Source organism: Eptatretus burgeri, chromosome 2 (genome assembly GCF_056783735.1).
Source record: "Eptatretus burgeri isolate ZD-2024b chromosome 2, Ebu_testis_v1, whole genome shotgun sequence".
Lineage (NCBI taxonomy): Eukaryota > Metazoa > Chordata > Myxini > Myxiniformes > Myxinidae > Eptatretus > Eptatretus burgeri.
The window spans coordinates 138,457,125-138,470,514 of record NC_140962.1 but is presented as its reverse complement, the minus strand read 5'-3'; the positions used below and the strand labels follow the sequence as shown (position 1 = coordinate 138,470,514).

Below are 13,390 nucleotides of genomic sequence, written 5' to 3'. Positions count from 1 at the left end.
AACCCCCCCCCCCCCACTCTCCTTTGGTGTGGCAGTCCACAGGTAAGGTACCCATGCAAAATAGTGAAACCCTTCCAGAATTGGCAGTACCAATCGGCGCTCGTGGTTGATTAGCAACATTTTGGCGTGCCGAGTTTTCTGTGACTGGTGACCTCAGGACTGGGAGTTCGGGAGGAACTCGAGTGCTTCCCCTTGTGGTGAGCCTTGAACCCCAGATCCGTAACAGTATGTTTAATGTTGGTTTAACATACTTGGATTCTGTTACTGTTTGGCGCAAACATCGATCGACTTTAAGATTCAGAAATTTATCAATGTCATGGTGCTTTTTTTTCTGGGTGTTGTGTGAGTAGGTACTTAATATCCTTGGTGAGAAGTTTGGTACTACGATCAACCAACGAGGCTTCAAGGTTCTACCGCCATATGTTCGGGTCATCCAGGGTGATGGAATTGGCACTCACACGCTTGTGAAGGTACGTACACCACATTTCAAAAACAGCACTATCTTTTATGTCTCTCAGCCAAATGCTGCTGTTGTTTTTGGGCTTCGAGACAAAGCAACTGGGGGTTTGATGTGATTATATTGGTTCGGTTGTCCTGTTGGTGTTCCCATATGAACCTGTGGCTCCTGATTCAGGGAATCTACAGGTTCCAATCCCATTTACCATATGCGTTTTTCCATTGCATGCTAAATGTGCTTGTAATTCATGTAAAAGTACAATGATGTCTACTACCATCGTTGCCCTGCATATGATTTGTATACAAGCTCCTCCATGAATGAACCTTGGAGGGGCTGGCCTGTTTGATGTTCTCAGCTGAATACTTCGTTCATGATGTTGCGATCCCAGGTTCAAATGTCATCATACTATTGTGAATTCTCCATTGTCTGTCTGCTCATGTCCTTGTAATTAATGTAAACGTACAATGATGTCTCCTTGTGTCCTTGTTCTCCATAAGCCTCAAATCATTGTTGGTCAAAAGAATGACTTTTTATTCTGTTGTCACATCAAACTTCATAATGTTAAAGCAGGTATTGCATCTCGCTTGTCCACATTGTGTACTTTAACATCTTGATGTGGTTCATAAGAACCAGAGAGAACTATAGAGAGCAATATCTTGCTTCACTTGAATCAAAATCCTGCACTTTTGGTCTTGCTGATGGAGGAATCATCTCCCATATATTCACCGCCAAACTTGTCCAAGTGCTTATTCCTTTGGAATGGCAGGTCCTGCGAGCAATGTGGCGGGAACGCTGGAGCGTCGAGAACCTTGCATTTGGCGCTGGTGGTGCCATCCTTCAGAGGGTCAACCGTGATATCCTCAACTGCTCCTTCAAGTGCAGCTTTGTGGAGATAGACGGACACGGGGTACTGATCGTACATTGTTTAGTATCATATAACAGTAGGCTTGTGGCGGTAATGGTTTTTTTCTTTCCTCATTAACCGAAGCCATGTTATATATGCTGTCGTTTTTTGTATGCAGCACCTGGCTGTGGATAACATCCATTGGCGTGGGGGGGGGGAGGGGGGCACAGTAATGCTGCTGATGTAGTGCCCCCCTGTAGGTTCGAGCAGAGAATTGTAATTTGTTCAGGGTTCTGGCAGTCATTGCTTGCCTACTCCTTATGAAAGACATAATGGGATCTTTAACATCCAACAACTAATGCTAACGTACAGAACATTCGGTTTAACGTCCATTCAGAGGACACATTGATACCTCACCCTGCATGTTAAACACCAGGATGACAGTTTATAGCTGGGTCGAGATTCAAACCCAGGCTAGATATTTCAGACATAAGAGTGCACACCTCGTGCCTATTCTGGCCGATCAAGTAATGCTGTGTTTTCAGATGAATGTGTTCAAGAATCCAGTGACGGATCCAGGAAAAGCTTCTAAGCGGGGGCGCTTGTCCCTGCACCGTTCTGCAGATGGCCTCCTCTACACGGAACAGGAGGGAAGAGGAGATCCCAACACGGTTTGTTCCATTTGCAGTGGCAATTGTGGTGTTACTATAATTTGCTTAAGTGGATGTTAAGAACAAAACATTTGGGTAAACTACGCAGCAGTACTGGAGGTGGAGTTGTGGGAAAAAAAAAATTATTGGACTAGTTTAGGAATGTCTGACTTGTCTTGTGTTTTGCAGAAATGATGGCACCCCATCGTAATTTTAACAAAGTAGTGCATTCGAACTAGTTATATATTTTGTACGACCAAAGTAGTTCAAAATATATAATTAGAAATTCTCTGTTGGAACATTGTGCTTTCCTGGCCAAATTTAATGTGTTGGATTATTATTATTATTATTATTATTATTATTATTATTATTATTATCATTATCATCAAGGAGTGTGGTAGTACTCCTATAGAGATGTTAAGTAAAAAATGATTGTCCTTTCAAATGTGTACCCAGTGATGCGCTTATAAACGTTTTGAATGAAGTCATAAGCATTTAAAAGCCATATCTTTTATTCTCAAGCGTTTTCTGAACTACCAAGACTTAAAAAGACACCAGAATACATCACTGAAGTACCACATCGGGAGATGGTGAAAACGCCAATTTGTACTTCTTCTTCCCCACTCAAAACAATATAAAACTGTTTCCTGAGCGAACTCGATAACTGCTGAACCCATGATGGTGATTTCAACGTGAGGAAGTTCCTTTTTCTCTGGGCTAGTGCACACAACACAAAATTTAAAAAAATATAAAACATTAATCATTTTATTAGGAAAATAAATCGAACGTAAATGTGGACTCAACCAAGCCAGGCCAGGATTGTGGAAGGCCGGGGCGGGGGGGGGGGGGGGATGGGAGAAATGGACACTGGACAGAACCAGTGATATGAGCGATACATATTTAACCCATCCCCCAAATCAACTGAAACAAGTCTTAAAACAATTTCATAACATAAATGGATTTAATCCATGCCAAAATAACAAAATATATAAAACATTAAGCATTTTATTATTATTAAAAACGATAATTGCATCGACATTTCCGCATATGCGGTAATAGACATCGTGTACTGAACCAAAAGCCAGGATTGTGGGGAAGTTGGGTGGGGGGGGCACTGAGGGGGGAGAGGTAGAATGTACCAAAAAACCAAATTTAATTACGGATGTATTTCATACATTCCAAAATAACAAAATATATAAAACATTAAGCATTTTATTACTTCGAAAAATTGCAGAAACAATAAAAAAAAGACGTTTTTTTTTTTTTTTAAAGAGTAAAATCATCGAGGTATGAAATCTCAAAAAAACAACCAAAATAAGGTATGAATGACACCACATTGATTCCACAATACGACACCATAATCCTCTTGTGGTTTACCATCGCGACATCTTTTGCCGTTATCGTTAATACCTTATTTGGTTGTTGTTTTTGAGATTTCATCCCTCTGTTTTTACATTTTTATTTTTAATGTTTTTTTTTTTGTTACCATTATCATTGAAACTGTTGCTTCGCTGAAGGTAGTTGAACAACATAACTTTATATACAGGTAGTGGACAAAAAATATGGAAACACCAATGTAAAGTCATTTAATAGGGCATTGGACCACCACATATGGCCCGTATGGCTGGTTTGCACCGTGGTATAGAGTCCACCAGTGTCTGGAGGGATGCAGGAGGGATGCGGCACCATTCTTCTACAATAAAGTTAATCAGCTCACGCCTGATTGATGAAAGTGGAGAACGCTCTTTCAGGTGTTGTTTCAGAATATCCCATAAATGCTCGATTTGGTTAACTGAGAAGGCCATGACATATGGATAACGTCAGTGTCATGCTCATCAAACCATCGGGCGACCACACATGCCCTGTGGTTGGGGGCATTTGAGGGGGGGGGGGTCTCCTCTTGCAGCCAGGCTAGCCATAATTATAGGCATCAGGCCTGTGCAACATTTTTATGCATGACCCTAAGCATGCTGGGGTGTTACTTGCTAAATTAAGACGTGGGCCACACCTGTGTGGAAGCCATTGCTTGGTGTCCCACATTTACCCAGGTGTTTCCATTTTTTTTGTCCATTACCTGTGTGTTTCATACAGTACAGTGATGTAGTTTATTAAGTCTAAATTTGCAATGTTTATTCTAGAAACATTTTGTTTACTGCTAACAACCCAGCATTACTTGTGGTAATTCACACACTCATTCTCCACAAAACATTGTAAAATCGTTTTATGTTCCCAGGGATCAGACGTCATTTTCTTTTTTTCATGTTGCAAGATGAAATTCTCAGAAGTGATTAACACACTGCTGAAAAGGCCAAACCTTGTGCGATACCTAATGCCATAATGATGTACCAGGTGTCGCAGCATCTTACTAACCGGCATCTTACTAAATCCATCATCCTGATGCCTAGCATGTAGCAATCAGCCCATCGTCTCTGGCCGTTAGGTGGAGTAATATATATATATATATATATATATATATATATATATATATATATATATATATATATATATATATATATATATATATATATATATATATATATATATATACACACACTAGATGACCCATGAACCCATTGGGTTCCCGTTGTGACAGCAGTTGATTAAAAAAAAAATCATTTCAAAAAGAAAAAGATAGCTCCAGCGAATTACACTGCTGAGGTTGTTTGCATTGATCAAATACTCCCGAAGTGTATTTGACTGAATCGGTAATTGATTATTTAATAATTTTTTTCGTTGCCCGATTTGAACGAAACTTGATACTGCACACCACAGGTGAATGGTAAGGTGGCCCTCAAATTTTTGTGCCATCGTGAGCCGTTTTGGCTGTATTTCAGGAACATACATACATACATACAGTATATATACAAGATGAGAGTTTTAGTAATTTACGAGACGACCCGTGAACCCATTGGGTTCTCGTTGTGACAGCGGTTGATAAAAAAAATCATTAAAAAAAAAAGAGGTCCAGCGACCTGTACCGATGAGGTTGTTTGCATTGATCAAATAATCCCGAAGAGTACTTGACTGAATCGGGAATTGATTTTTTAAATAATTTTTTTCGTTGCCCGATTTGAACGAAACTTGATATTGCACATCAATGTAAAAAAAAAAAAAAACGTAAAAAAGAAAGTCTAATAAATTATTGTGCGTAATCTTCTAAACACAATTTTATTCATTAATGAACACGGAAGTATTAGATCAAAATGGCGATGTTTATTTAATGCTAAATTTTTGAGATTTTTTAAATAAATCATTTCAAGAAAAAAAACATAGCTCCAGTGAACTATACCGCTGAGGTTGTTTTCATTGATCAAATTCTCTCGAAGAGTACTTGACTGAATCTGGAATTGATTTTTTTAAATAATTTTTTGTTGCCCGATTTTAATGAAACTTGATACTGCACACCGCAGGCGAATGGTCAGTAAGGTGGCCCTAAAATGTTTGCGCCATTGTGTACCATTTTGGCTGTATTTCGGGAATATACATACATGATGAGAGTATTAGTAATATATAGATCGATATGTGTGTGTATGTATATACATACATGTTCTGGTGTTCAACTGCCATTAGCGAAGCGATGGGACTGCTTGAGTGCTGGATGCTGGGATGATGTGCACGTTGGTCGAGGCCTACCCTAACGCGAGATGTAATGCCATAATAATGTCCCAGACTAACGCCTTAATGACGTTCCAGCAAAAAGAGCGTGACAGACAGAGTGACGGATGGATGGAGAAATTTGGCTACTTTGAAATATAGATATCGATTATTATTGTTATTGTTATTGCTATTACTTAAACGGTTCCTTTTAAAGTCTGTGGATTTTGCTTTTTCAATAGCAAGGCCTTGAAATCTTTCAAAAAAGGACGTTTTCACTCCAAGTCCTTGAATAGTCTTTAATTTTACTTGTGCTTGCTTAAAAAAATTATTGTTATGAGAAATAGACTTCTTTTTTTTTTAATTCTTCATAATTACCTGGATTTTTGACTACTTCCCCCCCCTCACACAATCAATGGAACCCTCTCCTCCCCTTTCCCAGTGGAGGCTGAAGTTCCCAAAAACTGTGTTTTGGGCTCAGTGTTGTTCCTCATCTATCTAGATGACCTCCCCAATGCAATGAAAATCCTCTCGCTTTTTGCAGACAAATCCATATTGTGTCGTACAGGACCCCCATCCCATCCCTCAGTTTGGCAGACAGCGGCTGCATCTGCATATCCATCTCCATCTCTCTTTCTCTCTCTCCCTCTCTCTCTCTCTCTCTCTCTCTCTCTCTCTGCTCTCTCTCTGCTCTCTCTCTGCTCTCTCTCTGCTCTCTCTCTGCTCTCTCTGCTCTCTCTCTGCTCTCTCTCTGCTCTCTCTCTCTGCTCTCTCTCTCTGCTCTCTCTCTCTGCTCTCTCTCTGCTCTCTCCCTCTCTCTTGTCTCTGTCTCTGTCTCTGTCTCACTCTCTCCTGATCTGGAAATTATTAGATTAGAGCAGGAATGATCATTTCTCCCTCTGCTCTTTCAGTCTTGGAACATAGTCTGATAAATGGAACATGTCCTTCAATCCTGGAAAAATCTCAGTCTTTCATATCCCTCCAGCAGGATCATCAAACAAACCCATCTATTTCCTTGGTCATCCACTGGAAGGTGCTCAGTCTTTTGAAGCTTTAGACATCACCATCAGCTTTGACCCTTCCTGGGCTGAGCACATCACAAAGTTTGCCTCCAAAGCCAGCCGAAAACTGAACATTTGACGTCGATTTGACCTTGGAAAACCAGAGCTGCTCACAGTCTACAAGGTCTTTATGCATAGCTTAGTGAAGTACTGCTCTCTGTTATATGGACTGGCGCTGAAGCATCACATCGGCCTCTCCTTGATTGTGTGGAATTGGAGTCTCCTGTGAAGAACAGGGTCTGTTGCTCTCACGTTCCAATCTAGGCAGGTCGGTGGTCTCTCCGTTTTCTGCCGCCTCTTCTCCAACATTGCTCCCTCTGCTCTCTCCTGTCCTCTAACCCCCCCCCCCCCCATCCACTCCAGGCTGCATGTTTTCTTCCATTAACCCCCTCCTGATAAGGCTTCCAAAGTCAAGGCTAACTGCATACCTCAGTTATTTTATGCGTCTCTTTTCCCATTTATGGATCCAACTTCCAGACTGTTTTGAAAGACCCTGATTTTGGTTAAATTAATGGACATTGGTTGAATTAACCAGTAAATTACAGACTGTAATTGGCATAATACCTTTTAAAATGAATGTGATTTTATGAATTGGCTGCAAATCTGATAATCTCAGTTAGGATACCTTCTCCTCCTCCCTTCTCTTGTATCCAACAAGAATGGAGGAATGGGTGATGTGGTGCTGATGGGAGCAAATGAAATTTGAAGTGTGTGGACCCAAATTTATCGGAGTGTGAATGGTGTAAGGTGGTTGTGTGGAATGAGAGAAGAGGAAACATACCTTACTGGGACGATGCCCCATAGGGGGATTCAGCTGTTTTGGAACATGGAAGCCATGACTGTGAGTGGACCCAATTCTTGCTACTAGTGCAAAGGACCCATTGAGACCTGGTGCTGATAGTGTGAAAGCAAAATTAAAAATATGGGTGCAAGTGTGTAGTTATGGGCTGGGAGTGTGGTCTAAGTATGAGCCAGAATTTGTTGAAGGTGCATCCTAGGCCCAGAGAGCTTTGAGCGAACAGAGGCCGCATTATGCCAGAAGGACATGGGTTTCCCAATTTTGTTGGTGATGAAAGCCTGCGTACCTGAGCTGGTGAGTGCCAGAGAGCACATGGTAATGGTTGTAAATAAAGTCTTCCCACAATTCAGCTGGAATGTGGCAGCACTCAAGGTGGCCTTAGGAGCTTGCGGTGCTGCATTGCAAAGCAGGCAGGGAACCTGCAGAGGGGGGACACAATGCCTTGCCAAATTCCCTGAGATTGTGCTGCAGCACAGGGAAGTAAAATTGACTGCTCCGCCCAAATTCCATGATGGCAACAGACCGTGTTTGTTGTGAACGATGGCACCCAGAGCAGTGGGTGAAATTTGTTGTTAGAACTAAAATTATATATGGGGATTTAAAAATAAAATGCAACAAAATGTTTTTGGAAGTACTAGGTTTGAGTATAAATGTTTCCCCTTCACACCATTCAATGGCTGTGGCCACTAGAAAGAAGAGGATGAGGGCTATATGATTTTGCGATGACTCATTGAGTCCCAAATTGTCAGTGGTAGGTACATCCCCATCAGGCCACTCCGCCAGTGAGCCAGGTGAGGTAATGCCACTCAAACCTTTCAGTCCCTTCACATGCCTATGCATCATTCCAGGAGAGTAGTCGATAAATTTGGGAGATAGCGTTTAGACGGATCAGAGGGGAAGGTTAGGATTATTAACGAACTAGATTAGGGTGAAGCCAGCCATCCTACCTGCTGTCTCCTGTGAGAGATCACCTGCCTGCCTCCTGTCAACTACCTGACCACCTACCTGCTTGATTGCCAGCCTGCCAGCTACTCATTGTTGTTGCCTGGACCTCTGCCATCCACTTTGGCAATTACAGCTAGCCACTTGCTCTGATGAACAATGAACGAGGGAAGCAGCTCAGAGGAATGAACAGCATGGATGGAAATGAAGAAATTGAATAACCCTCGTCAGAGCCACGACCTCATCGTGCTTGTATAACGAATTGCTCGGTGGGCTCGCATGACAAATCTTGCCAGGCAGATTAACCATGTTGTGTGCTTTGAAAACGCCGATTCGTGCCAAATTAAACCGGCGGATGCGGTGACCTTTTTAGGAGGGAATCCAGACTTCCAAAAAAAAGTTGAACTATACACCATTCAATGTAATTTGCAGACCTTATGTTTTTTGATGGAGGAATATCTTGAGTAATATAATTAATAGGTCTGCTGAGCCAAAGCTTATTTGGCAAAAGGTGATCCCTATGTGTGTCGTAATTGAGCAAAAAATACGACATTGACAAAAAATATATTTTTCCTTGTAGAATCGTCAGAATTAAGATATGTAACATTATTTATATACATATTCATTCAACGATGCATAGCGTTTTTTCACGCTATATATATATATAATACAATTTTCCACGATCTACTCAAGTGGACTAATTAAAGTACATCATCAAAATATTATTTCGCTTTTTGGGATTGGATATCGTCCTGACTAAGTAATTGTAGAAATCTGATAATTTAAGGAAATAACGAGTCTTTACATCGAAGCTGAAATACCAATTTACTTTAAGCAACCAATGCTATGGTCCCTCTTTCTCCATATGTACACACAAGAAAATGTGGAATTTCCAAAGCATTAAACTATTCTTTGCTGTTTGGAGAATTATATTGAGTGAAGAAAAATTTAGGGATGTAACAAAATTAACTAGCTTCATTGAGCGATGTGATTTAAGGCATTTACTGCTTGACATCACGTCCTGTCCCCCAGAGGGACTGCCTATCCATAGCGTCTGCCAGATCTGTGAGTATATTGTTGGAGGTTTCGCGAGGTGTTCCACAGGGAATCAAAGCAAATCTGGTTAAAAAAAAAAAAAAGAAACAGACGTTGAAAAAAAAGTTTTAACGTTTGTGCGGACCTCAAACCGAAGTACCACGTAACACGTGCACAGACGAGCAGGCAAAATGGCGTATTTTCTGCAATGTTTATTTCACGTGCGATTGAACTTTGTGACGTCTCCAGGGTTCTTCTGCATTAAGCTGCAACTCTTTTGTGGATAAAGTCATTTTATTTCATCAATTCATTTTATTTCATTGAGTGCTGCGTGTGTGGTGAAGACAGGCTTTAAAGTTAAAGGTATCCTTAATGGTGTGCAGCAACAGCCTGGCCAACCATCTAATTGGAGTGCTTGCATGAATGATGAAGCCACTTACCGAGTGCCTATTGTCGATAGCGGTACCGTGCTACTTCGTTCTGAACGAACCGTTCACTCTGCTGATGCTTTTGCCATGCCACGTCACCCAGAGCGAGTGGTTCGTGCTGTTAGAGTGTCACCCAGAGCGAGATATATGTATACTAGCATATACCCGTGCTCCGCACGGAGTTGAATGGGTGGCAAAAGGTGGATGAGGCATAATAGTTGATGTTATGGGAAGCTGGGGAGGGTGTCATTAGGGATGTGATGCACTATGGTTACCTGTCCTTAGTTTTCTAAAGGACCTCCCTGTAGATGACATTTTGGGTGAGTGTCTTGTTGTGGAATTATTGTCCACTTTTATAGATATATAGGAGTAACCTCTTGCACGTGAAACTGCAACATATAGTTGGCCATGGGAGAACATGGGGGCTGGGGGGTATATTCCGAGTTTGTCAAATGTTTGGCCCTGGGATTTGTTTATGGTCATCGAGTATGCGAGTCTGACTGGAAATTACATCCTCTGCAGTGTGACTGGAAGGTTGGCGTCTGATGGGGCAAGTTTAACATGATATAGGCCGAGCCATAGACTGAACAGGAGCAGTGATATTTGAAAAAAATTAATCTTTACTTTAAATACAATGTTTCTTGTTACATTTTTTGTGTCAAATTCACCTTCTGAGGTAGTCAGCATGTGCAGAAGAGGGTTTTACATTGCAGACACTGTTTTCGAGGAGTGGAATTACACCTCTCAGCGGTGACGGTCTGTTGATGACAGACGTAATGACGTCAGCGAATGACCGATGTCATGACAGAATTATGCCTCTCAGCGGTGACGTCACACGTCGCCATGTAAACAAATGTAAAAATTATAAAATCGCCCAAAATTCCCAATACAAACCTGTCCATCTGGCGTGATCTCACATAGCCCATGCTGTTCATTAGAGCACAGACCACCCACATGCTGAAAATGGCGACAATCCGTCCGGCAGTTTTGGAGGAGATACGTCAAATTACGCGCAGACGTTAACAGAAATAATATATATATATATATATATATATATATATATATATATATATATATATATATATATATATATATATATATTTATGTAGCCTGGTGTTGGTGCAGTGGTTAGGGCAGTGGCTTGGGATCCAAAAGGTCCTGAGTTCGAGCCCCGTTGAGCCACTGAATTAATACACCAGGGGGTTGACTCAGCCTGTCATCCTTCCGAGGTCAGTGAAGTGAGTACCAGTGTACTGGGCCGGTGTATACCCCAGTTAAAATAGGTGTACCATATCCCTGTGTCGTAAGAGGCGACCAGGGTTGCGTCAGGAAGGGCATCTGGCGTAAAACGTGCCAAATCATGATGCGGATCATACGGATGATCTGCTGTGGCGACCCCTAACGGGAACAGCCGAAAGAAGAAGAAGATATATATATGTATATATATATATATATATATATATATATATATATATATATATATATATATATGTATATATATATATATGTATATATATATATATATATATATATATATATATATATATATATATATATATATATATATATATTTTACATTATAACTCTACAGTACTGTATATTATATTAGGTTGATGTTTAAGCCCTCTGAACTTAACCACACAGCCTGGACAGACTCACAATATCTGAATACAAAACCACAAAATAAATACCCAATAAGAAATGGTCAAACGAAACAATGACCATTGCAGGTGACAAATTGTAAAAGTTGGATTTGGTGTATCTATAATGGTATCTTACTTTTATGGGTAAGTTATTTATTTTGGAGTCCAAAGAAACGTGTCCACACTCAAACAAATTCATGAAAATAATAAGTCTGCAAGAACAGTTCATGTCATGAGAATAAAGAGAGGAGGATAGTATGAGATGTAGAGGGTTGCTCCCTTTTGAGGACTGCGGGAAAGAGACCTTTCCATTATTATGAGAAGAAAGCCAAAAATGCCAGTTTGTCTTCCTGAAAAAGGAATGAAAGACTGTGACAAGAGGCTCATGCTGTGATGGTTGGGGATGAATGTGAGCTGAATGGGTGTTGGAAGCCATATGCTTAAATGCCTTTTTTCATTCCAGGACCTGTTGCAGACGGTGTTTGAGAATGGTAAACTTTTGAAAACGTTCACCTTCGCCGAGGTTCGGTCACGATCCCAGATTCCTGCCGAGCGTCTGGAGCAACTCAAACAAGCTGAAGAGGAGCGAGTGTGGGCCATCCACCGCCGGACCCGCTGTGGAGATGCACCCCTCTTGCCATGACCCTTCTGAATTCACACCCTCACCCCTTTTGTCCACTGCCTGTTGAATGTCACACGCTGACCCCGTATCTCACTGAGCTGTACCAACAGGAATCCCTGTGTGTGTTGAAGTGAAGGAACCTGAACAGATCCAAGGCAATGCACTCAAGTCACCCCAAAGGCTTCTGGATCTGTTATTAATGTGTATTCTACTTGCAAAACGGTGTATTTATTGAATCTTTAAAGGCAATTCCAACATTGATGCAAACGATCAAAACTTCATTTATTTTTTCCTGGTACCCCTTCCCCAACCCTTTTCCATTTTTCCCCTTCTCCACCCTTCCTATCCTGATGTGGATTACAAGTTGATCCATTCATCACAGGCCCTGAATGCGAATCAGTTTTGTGCACCTTTTGAATGTAATGATTTTTGAATTAACAAATATTCCAATTGGCTCCTGTGGGCCTCATGAGCTTCCACACAAATTGGAAAATCTTTTGGCATTGCTAATAACCCATGAAAGGACTCTTGCTGACCCTCTGTCGTTTTTAACTCCTTAATGTGCTGTCGCCACGCCGTGCACTTCGCCCCTTCGTTCTCCTTCCCCCGTCCTCATGGTTGTTCTTGTCCGTGTGCATTTGGCATCAATTACTATATTTAAAACTTACTGAGTGGGCTTGGGGTTTGGGTTGGAGAGGTTTGTTTGCATTTGTTTCGGTCTTGCATGCCGTTTTTAAAAGATCCGATCTTCGTCCATTCTTGTGGGCGCACTCGGATGCACTCTTTATTTCCTATGGTGGGGAGGACATGTGCATACCAGATACCTTCTGGCTGCGGTTTTTGGTTTCTTAATTGTGCAAAATATTTTTAACCGATTAAAACAAATTATCACTCTACTTTCCCTGTTGAAGGAGGTTTGATAAGGATTATGTTTGACTTTTGAATGGATCAAAATTTTTTTTTTTGTACAAAATAAATGAATGAATGACTTGAATCTTTTTTGTTTTCCAAGTTGATTCAGAGCACAGGTCTTGTTGCAGAAGCTGTAAACTATCATGTAATTTTAAGAAGTCATCTGTCAGGAAACAGCTGTCAGGATGGCCGAGACCTCGGGGTACATACACTTGCTTCTGAGCTGTCTAGCCTGGGTTTGAATCTCGGACCAGCAATAAACTGGTATAAACAGCGATAAAACATGGACCGGAACCGGAACTCCCAGTTCCGGGTTTAGAGCGTCTAGAGGTCTCCTTCGGGGCTCTCTGCTGACGATCTCAAAGTTAAGTTTCCGGTCGTTATTTGTCCCGTTTTAACTGTT

The 13,390-nt window shown here is 41.2% G+C and overlaps 1 protein-coding gene across 2 annotated transcripts in view; it reads left to right on the top strand.

The window, feature by feature from the left end:
* Nucleotides 1-13,069, top strand: part of NAMPT (nicotinamide phosphoribosyltransferase) — an 86,754-nt gene extending 73,685 nt beyond the window's left edge. For both annotated transcript variants that reach the window (XM_085871483.1, XM_085871484.1), the window contains 4 exons: nt 351-470; nt 1,224-1,364; nt 1,847-1,972; nt 11,917-13,069. In XM_085871483.1, coding sequence (XP_085727609.1) covers nt 351-470; nt 1,224-1,364; nt 1,847-1,972; nt 11,917-12,096 — 567 coding nt within the window. In that variant the 3' untranslated portion in view covers nt 12,097-13,069. The remainder of the gene's footprint in view (nt 1-350; nt 471-1,223; nt 1,365-1,846; nt 1,973-11,916) is intronic.
* Nucleotides 13,070-13,390: the final 321 nt, after the last annotated feature.